This window comes from Primulina eburnea, chromosome 15, assembly GCF_022965805.1.
Source record: "Primulina eburnea isolate SZY01 chromosome 15, ASM2296580v1, whole genome shotgun sequence".
NCBI lineage: Eukaryota > Viridiplantae > Streptophyta > Magnoliopsida > Lamiales > Gesneriaceae > Primulina > Primulina eburnea.
The window spans coordinates 28,823,650-28,832,213 of NC_133115.1; the positions used below are offsets into that span (position 1 = coordinate 28,823,650).

Below are 8,564 nucleotides of genomic sequence, written 5' to 3' on the forward strand. Positions count from 1 at the left end.
ATTTTACAAAACTCCACCATCTATTTTATTTTTTTAAGGCATTAATGAAATTGACGTGTTTTTATCAAAAATATTTTTTTTCTAATCAAGGTGAATCAATAAGTGTTCTTTGAAGCTACGTTTGGTTAGGGGATATGATAAACTAATGATTAGTATTTGAGTGATAAAGAAAATGATTGTGGTAGGATTGTAATATATGGTGTAAAATAATATTAAGTTTGGTACGCTTTTTAAGTGTAGGATAATTTTGAATTTTTTGATGAAGAGACGAAATTGCCCTTCCCCTTCGCGACGGCGATAGTGGCGGCGCCGGTAGGCGGCCGGTCGGAAACGGTCTCCTTCCTGCCGGAAAATTATCGACGGCTTCTAAAAACCTGTCGCTAATAGCGACGGTTTTTGAGAAACCGTCGCGGATCTTGTAAAACCGTCGCTAATTTGACATTTAGCGACGGTTTATTAGTTCATGAAACCGTCGCCGATCGTGAGAAACCGTCGCCGATCTTGTTTTGTGAAACCGGCGCCGATCTTTTTTGAGAAACCGTCGCTAATTTGAAATTTAGCGACAGTTTATAAAAAAACCGTCGCTATTTGCGACGGAGTTTTACAAACCGTCGCTAAGCGATTTTCTTCACGGTAAGGGCTATTATTTTAATTCAGAGTAAGGGCTATTATGGTCATTTTTATTTCTAGTCTACCCGGATAAAAATAATCCACCTAGAATGCATGGATTCCTTTTCCAAGTTAAACAGTAGAAGTTGTCCTACAATTAATCAATATCAGATTTATAAATAGAACCAAACATGAGATTAATTAACAATCCAACTTTAATCAAACCTATCAAACTGGGCCTGAGTGAAATATTTTAATCAAATATCTCTATATTTTTATGCAAAAATCTTGATTGAATGTCTCTGAATTTTTAAAATAATTTTAAATATATAAATGTGAAAATTAATCCTGAGTGCGCCAAGGGGATGCCCGTATTAATTAATGCTCACTTGACTTGGTAATCTCAACGAACCTCAAGAATTAACCCCCAATATCTGGTCACGCCTCTCTTCTCCCTCCGAACTATTGACTCGACCCGGCTGAATCCCCACCGCCATCCCGGAGACAGCGATCAGTGATGCGGTCCATCGTCCGTCCGTCCTTTTCTTTTCTAGCCGCCGTCCTCTTCTTAATATCTGCGGCGCTCGCCTCCGACTCTGATCACAAGGTACACGCTGCATTGTTCCCGTCCCAGTTGACCCGTGAAGCATAGAACTCTTGTTTTTCAGCTTCATCATAGTTAATTCATTCATATTTGGATTAATTGCGCCATACGTTAGTGGAATGGGTTAGATCTGATTTTAAGATCACTGGATTTTGGTGTTCAATGCTTACCATTCGGATTCGAAATGGTCTAATGGTGTCATTGCATGATATGGTTTTTAGTTTAGCACCTAATTGTGGTTTGTGCTCTTTCAAGTAGGGGATCGGCAGTAGAAACGAAAGTATGAGTTAGGGAAATGGCGATTAAAAGTTTGTTCAAGCACGTGGGTACTCATTCACAGAGTGTGAGCTAGAATTTTTCACGCTATGAAGTATGAACCAGAGTAATTTAGAATTTCCATATTGGGGGAATATGCCAAAGCTTGTGTTTTTGTAATTACCTATAATAACGTACGCCATTGTGTGTATACGGAAATCAAGAACTTCTGCCTAGTTACTTAGGAAAGTCTTAGTTTACATTTCCAATTAATGATATACGTATTCAAGATTTTATGGATTCATTTTGAGGGTATTGTCGAGCCACCTTGTTGATAATAACTACTGGATCATTGGTCAGCATGAGTGTCTTGTAGTTTCCAACCAATGATATGAGGAAGTTACATTGAGAATGATTGCACAGTATTCATGATCTGGGTTTCTGTGTGCTTTGGTTCCTTTTATGGACAATCCTGCATATTCACAATTGTCCATTGATTGACATTGCCACAGCATCATAATGCTAGTTGCTTCATGTAATATCTATGAAAAAAATTTAATGCAACTTTTGTGCTGCCATCAGTTTCTAGAGATGCAGTTGGAGCAAATAGACCTGTTAAACACTTTGTGGACTGCATGTGTTCTCTCTAACTCTTTTCTTTTTTGTTGCAGTATCAATCCAATGATCCGTTGGTTCTTTGGGTAAATAAAGTAGGTCCATACAATAATCCTCAAGAAACATATAATTATTACAGCCTTCCATTTTGTCACCCATCAGGCGATGCTGCGCACAAATGGGGTGGGCTTGGTGAAGTATTGGGTGGAAATGAGCTCATTGATAGCCGGATTGATATAAAATTTCAAAGTATGTAAATGGATATCCTGAATCCATCTCAAATTCTGGTATTCAGGTGTTGTTTAGATGGACAATGAAGTTTTTTATTTTCATTTGGCAGAGCCTGTAGATAAGACTACCATTTGTGAGATTGAACTTGATGAAGCACACGCCACACAATTCAAGGATGCAATTGAAAGAAATTACTGGTTTGAATTTTTCATGGGTATGTTGTATGTCCATTATTTGCTATCACTTAAGCTAGGATCGATTGATTTTACCTGTCAAATTCAAATTCTAATTCATGGGCTAAATTCACTTCCTCACGACATTCATTATTTACAAGATATGGATTCTTGGTATTAGAACCTGTAGGGTTCTCTGCATCATCTATGGCACCTTTATTTGATGCTGGTGTCTCATCTCTTCCTTCATATTACCTTTTGCTGCTTGCAAAATATTGGTACAGGCTGATAACAACACATGGAGATTAGTTAGTTTCTTTTAGCCTGTTACTCAATGCAGCAGATATTACAAATTTTGGATCTTATATATTTAAGAGAAAAGGAGTATCTTCAAGTCATTGGGTAGCACTTGGTTGATTTACAGAATAAATGTAGTTGCGTCATGCTTTGAAACTTCTCTGCTTGCTGATCGTTGTTAAAATGAATCTTCGAATCTTTAACTCGGTACCAACACTGAACTAAACTGGGATCAACTTGCACTCATGGACATGGCCTAAGATTGACATTCCCTTTTGATTGAGTGCCTTTTCAGTTGCTCAGTGCTGTTAAACTGTTATGGTCCCGAGTTATGGATCACATTATCATGTGGTTAATGGGTGACGGGGTCAGGGATTTGAGACTTGTTGAAGTGAGAACCTTACGGTCTCTTGTTAAAGAGAACCTCACGATCTTGTGATAATCACTTTTGAGAACAAATTCGAGTATTTTTATTCCAGTCCAATCATTTTTATTAAACACAAGAAGGTCCCCTGGAATGATAAAGATAAATCTGCTGTTAACTTCTTAATCCAATCATAAGGATTATCTTTATTTGGAAATAACTAAACTAAATCTGCGGAAGTCTACAGGATAATTGCCGTATCTAATCCTTATTAATGATAAGGATTATCGGTTATTTGGAAATGACTAAATTAAAAGATAATAACCAAATCCTGTGAACATAAAATTAGTTGAATCCTATCCTTTAATTTTAAACTTCCAATGAGTTATAGAAAACTTCTTTGGTTTGGGCCGACCTTCGAGTGGAATATCATTGGGCTGTTCTTGGGGCCTTAATGTTCCTAACATAAATGTTTATTTTCAGACAAGAGTTCGATATCAGCTGTCTAATCCCATTCTTGTTTTCTGTTTTTGCTGATGCGCTGATCTCAAGTTCAGATGATTTGCCTTTATGGGGTAAGATTTCAGTAGACTTTACTCAAAAAATTGTTTCCTGAGCCAAGCTAGTCCAATATTTCATCAACACTTATTTTTTTACAGGATATGTTGGCGAGTTCCATTCCAAAAGAAAAGGTGACAATCAGCACATGCTCTTCACACATAAGAGCATAACTGTGAAGTACAACAAAAATCAAGTCTGTGGCTGCTTAAATTTGTCTCGAACATTGGTAGATTTTTTAGTGCTTCTCTAACTTTTTTTATTTTGTAGATTATTCAAGTCAACCTCACTCAGCAGATGCCAAAGCCATTGGAAGTGGGAAGGACATTGGATATGACATATTCCGTGCAATGGATTCCGACAGATATCTCTTTTGCTCGGCGTTTTGATGTCTACCTGGACCATCCTTTTTTTGAGCACCAGGTAGCTTTGACATTCTAACATGGATATTTTCGGATATAAATAATTTTAGTGGACATTCATTTGCAAATGTGATGGTCTGATCTAGGTAAAATTGACGTCATGACATAGATATTATCTGAAGTGTGATTTCAGAGGTCATTTTATTTGAGAAAATAATGTAGATTGTGGTTTTGTTAGCTTGTAGATTGCCACTTTTAGTAATTCAGCCCATTCGTTTTTACTATTTTCTTATAACATTAACTATTTAGGTCCTAAATATTAAAGTATTAGCATTTTCTTGTAATCTCAATTATTTTCTTGCAGATTCATTGGTTCTCCATATTCAACTCCTTCATGATGGTTATGTTCCTTACTGGTCTAGTATCAATGATACTGATGCGAACTTTGCGAAATGATTATGCTAAATATGCCCGTGAGGATGACGATTTAGAAACTCTGGTAATAATCTTAGTGCTTCGTCCCATTTATTTATTTTTAAATGATTGTTGATGTCCTAGAACTCGACATCTTTAGGAAAGAGACGCCAGTGAAGAGTCTGGTTGGAAACTTGTTCATGGAGATGTATTTCGTACCCCTCTCAGTTTAGCATTACTGTCCGCTCTTGTTGGCACTGGCGCACAACTAGCAATGCTGGTTTTACTGGTCATCTTATTTGCTATTGTGGGAATGCTATACATTGGGTATGTGTCAAAGTTTCCGATCTTGCGTCTTACCCTGACCCTTCTCTAAAGAATTGATTTTAATTAACACAGTAATGTTGTTTCCAGTTCTCAATTTTCTACAAGAACCTCTCTCCTGAGAGTTCTGCTGAACTCATTCTGTTGTTTCATTTGGCATCCTATATACTTTATTGATTCTTTCTTTCTTTTTATGTGGAACGAGTGTTAGCATTTGATTGTTTTCTTTTTCATTTCTTTTTGTATGCTTCGTTCAGGAGAGGAGCAATTGTCACTACTTTCATAGTATGTTATGCTTTCACATCATTCATTTCAGGCTATGTTAGTGGTGGAATGTACTCACGCCATGGTGGTATTTACAGCTTCCCCTGTTTCTTTGACTCTTTTTTTTCACTTTCCTCTTCTTTTTTTGTCTTAAGATTTTTTTCCAGATTGTTGTTTCTTAGGACTCATAAATGTATACTTATTCCTCTTATATAATTGCAGGTAAAAACTGGATCAAATCAATGATTCTTACAGCTTCACTTTTCCCTTTCATGTGCTTCGGGATAGGTTTCATTTTGAACACCGTTGCCATATTTTATGGGTCCCTAGCCGCCATTCCCTTTGGCACAATGGTTGTTGTCTTTGTCATATGGGCTTTTATTTCTTTTCCCTTGGCACTTCTGGGTACAGTTCTAGGAAGAAACTGGAGCGGTGCTCCTAACAATCCATGCCGCGTAAAGACCATTCCCCGACCAATTCCAGAGAAAAAGTGGTATCTGAAACCTTCTGTAGTATCTATGATGGGTGGATTGCTTCCTTTTGGTAGCATTTTCATCGAGATGTATTTTGTTTTCACTTCCTTCTGGAATTACAAGGTAATGTGAATCATTCTTGTAAATCAGTATTTTAATTGAATATTTATGCCTACTCCTTTGACTGCTTATGCGAGATCAGCTGAAGAATATTGAATTGCAAAACATCGCTCTGGGTTCTCTATTAGATGTGAATTAATTGGCATTTCTTAGATGTCTCTTGCACCTTGTGAGTTTAATAGCTTCCATGACTTGCACCTGTAATTTTTATTGGCTTGGAGGCCTCATTTTTTAAGTGCATTCTACTTATCTACTACTCTGGGGCCTGGTAGTGTGGTTAGAATAATGCAAAATCTTTGCAAAAATTGATTATCTGTGTCTCCAACCACTAAAATACCTTGCAGTTCTAAATCTCGTTAATAAGATTTGTGCGATAATGATGATGTATTTCTATCCGCCTGTAAGATTATTGAAGTGGATAATGTGGCAGCTTCATTCTCATCCTTTTAGAGGTGGCATGGGGGTGGTTTAATTTCCAGAATATGCTGGTGCCTTGCTCATATTTCTTAATTGAAAAAATATATATTCATGGGTGAAAAGTTAAGTGGAATCGAAGAAAACACTTGGATCAAGTCAAGTAAATTATAAAGTGAAAAACACTTGGATCAAGTCAAGTAAATTATAAAGTAGTTGCACAAATACTGATACTTCATCTATTTTTCAGAGGTATATTATCACAAACTTCATCAGGAAAGCTGTCGTATTACGCTATTCCTTCCTACTAACTAAATTATCTCCCTGTTGCTTCTTGTTCACAGGTCTACTACGTCTATGGTTTTATGCTTCTGGTTTTCCTGATTCTTATGATTGTAACCGTCTGTGTGACTATTGTTGGGGCATATTTCCTGCTAAATGCTGAGAACTATCATTGGCAGTGGACTTCCTTCTGCTCCGCAGCTTCAACGGCCGTTTATGTATACCTGTACTCTATATATTACTACTCCATGAAGACAAAAATGTCAGGGTTCTTCCAGACGAGTTTCTATTTTGGTTACACACTGATGTTTTGCCTTGGCTTGGGAATTCTTTGCGGTAAGTTATGTGCATTAAACTCGAGTTGGTAATTTTGAAGTTAATGTACACTCATATCTCATATGTTTGGGTATGTGTATTTACTGGTTTCCTTTCTTCACTCATCTCCAGTTCAGTTCATAAATTCATATACATTTGGAGCTTATGCACATATGATTCCTTTGCTTACTCACCATGGGTTGTTAACTACGCTCTTGCAGGCGCCATCGGTTATTTAGGCTCAAACTTGTTTGTGAGGAGGATTTACCGAAACATCAAATGTGACTAGGGGATAGGTTAATCGTCGCAACCTTGTGCTTCTCGGGTCAGATTCTTGGCAAACTATTAAATTACGTATGCAATGACTTGATGATGATGTGTAGCTCGAATACAGGGGATTCCCCCATATTTTTAACCTGTTTTTGTAAAAAACAAGGTCTGCTCACATAATTTAGAATGTTCTACGATTCATTTTACGCTTAAAAAAATGACCAACTTATAGTAGACTGTTTTGGGAGAATGGATACACCTCAATTTATTCCACGTGGTAATGCTGTTACCTGTTGTACCAGTGAGTATCCTTCGGGGTTGCTTCGATGCTAAATGTGGAGACACTGTCTCCACATAGTTTGGATGGACAAGATTCGCACACATAAGTGATTTTAATAAAATTAGTGGATCTCATGTATGTGTGGTTAAATTTGGGCTCTTGATTCTATCATGCGTAGTGTCCCTAAATGTAGGATGAATCAACCATATACCATCAACTTGCGAGAGAATAAAGCGCCTTTTGTTTGGTCCTTGCGTACATTAAAACATCATTTATTGTGAAAGATGAGATATCAATTAATTATATAACTTTATTTCATACGATATTCGGTTCTTTACACGCACGATGATTATCTAGGAAAAAAATCAGAGATTCGTGAAGAACAAGACTTACCACTGTCAAGATTTTCAGCATTGAGGCCAGTCGATGCCTATCCAGAATAATGAAAATGTATGTTATTTAGCATGATATAGTGTCATACATTTACACGTGTTTGAATCAGATTTATATTAATATAAACAGCTTGTCTTATTATACTTATTCATAATGAAAATAAATTCCGACAGCTTATGATATTTATATAGTTATTTCAAGGCATTAAATGAATTGGCTTGTTTTTATCAGGTGAATGAACAAGTGTCCTTTGAGGGGAAAATTTGGTCAAATTTAGTATCTGTGGGTTCAACGATATGAAATATTTCTTAGATCCTTCGTATGTTTAAGGTAAAAATTTGTGTGAGACAGTTTCACGGGTATATTTTTGAGACATATATCTTATTTAGGTCATCTATGAAAAAATATTTTTTTTTATGTTAAGAGTATTACTTTTTATTGTGAATATCGGTAGGATTGATCCGTCCACAGATAAAGACTCGTGAGACCGTCTCACAAGAGACCTACTCAATATTTAAATAAGTAACTCTATTGTATATTTGATTTAGAATTATTAAAATTCATTAGGGGACGTTGGATATTTTTCTGTTGAGGTAAAAAGTTGTGCAATCAACATCCAATGTACTCATTCATGTCTAATATCATAAAAATTAGTATGTTGCACGGTCAAAACTGGTCATCGATGCATCTTCGTGGAAAAAACAGTGAGGGCATTCGCATTCTGATCCAATCGCCATTGGAGCAAGATCCAAGATTTCGTCTTCATGTCTAGTTTCATGTCAAAATAAAATTAGTGATGTTTTTCTTTTGTTTGCATAAAAAATTATATTAAACTAAATTAATTGAACCCAAGTCGAAGAAGAAAGAAGCGAAAATCAGATAAAGAGCAACCCCATCAGGAATTCAAATTATTTTGAACTAGTTAGATGGCGTGCAAATAAGAGAAG

At 36.4% G+C, this 8,564-nt stretch overlaps 1 protein-coding gene across 1 annotated transcript; it reads left to right on the forward strand.

The window, feature by feature from the left end:
- The first annotated feature begins 971 nt into the window (after nt 1-971).
- Nucleotides 972-7,194, forward strand: LOC140814553 (transmembrane 9 superfamily member 1-like). Its single transcript, XM_073173576.1, has 12 exons — nt 972-1,216; nt 2,140-2,332; nt 2,424-2,528; nt 3,706-3,723; nt 3,808-3,902; nt 3,977-4,129; nt 4,433-4,567; nt 4,643-4,809; nt 5,064-5,158; nt 5,293-5,666; nt 6,422-6,695; nt 6,896-7,194. The coding sequence occupies exons 1-12, from the start codon at nt 1,127-1,129 to the stop codon at nt 6,961-6,963; spliced, it is 1,767 nt and encodes a 588-aa protein (XP_073029677.1). The 5' UTR covers nt 972-1,126; the 3' UTR covers nt 6,964-7,194.
- The last annotated feature ends 1,370 nt before the right edge of the window (nt 7,195-8,564 follow it).

Bases quoted from the DNA above. Each gene is read 5' to 3' on its own strand.
- LOC140814553 (XM_073173576.1), top strand. From the start codon at position 1,127: ATGCGGTCCATCGTCCGTCCGTCCTTTTCTTTTCTAGCCGCCGTCCTC. The intron at 3,903-3,976 runs GTCTGTGGCTGC...TTTATTTTGTAG, and splicing joins TGAAGTACAACAAAAATCAA to ATTATTCAAGTCAACCTCAC. The intron at 5,667-6,421 runs GTAATGTGAATC...TCTTGTTCACAG, and splicing joins CTTCCTTCTGGAATTACAAG to GTCTACTACGTCTATGGTTT.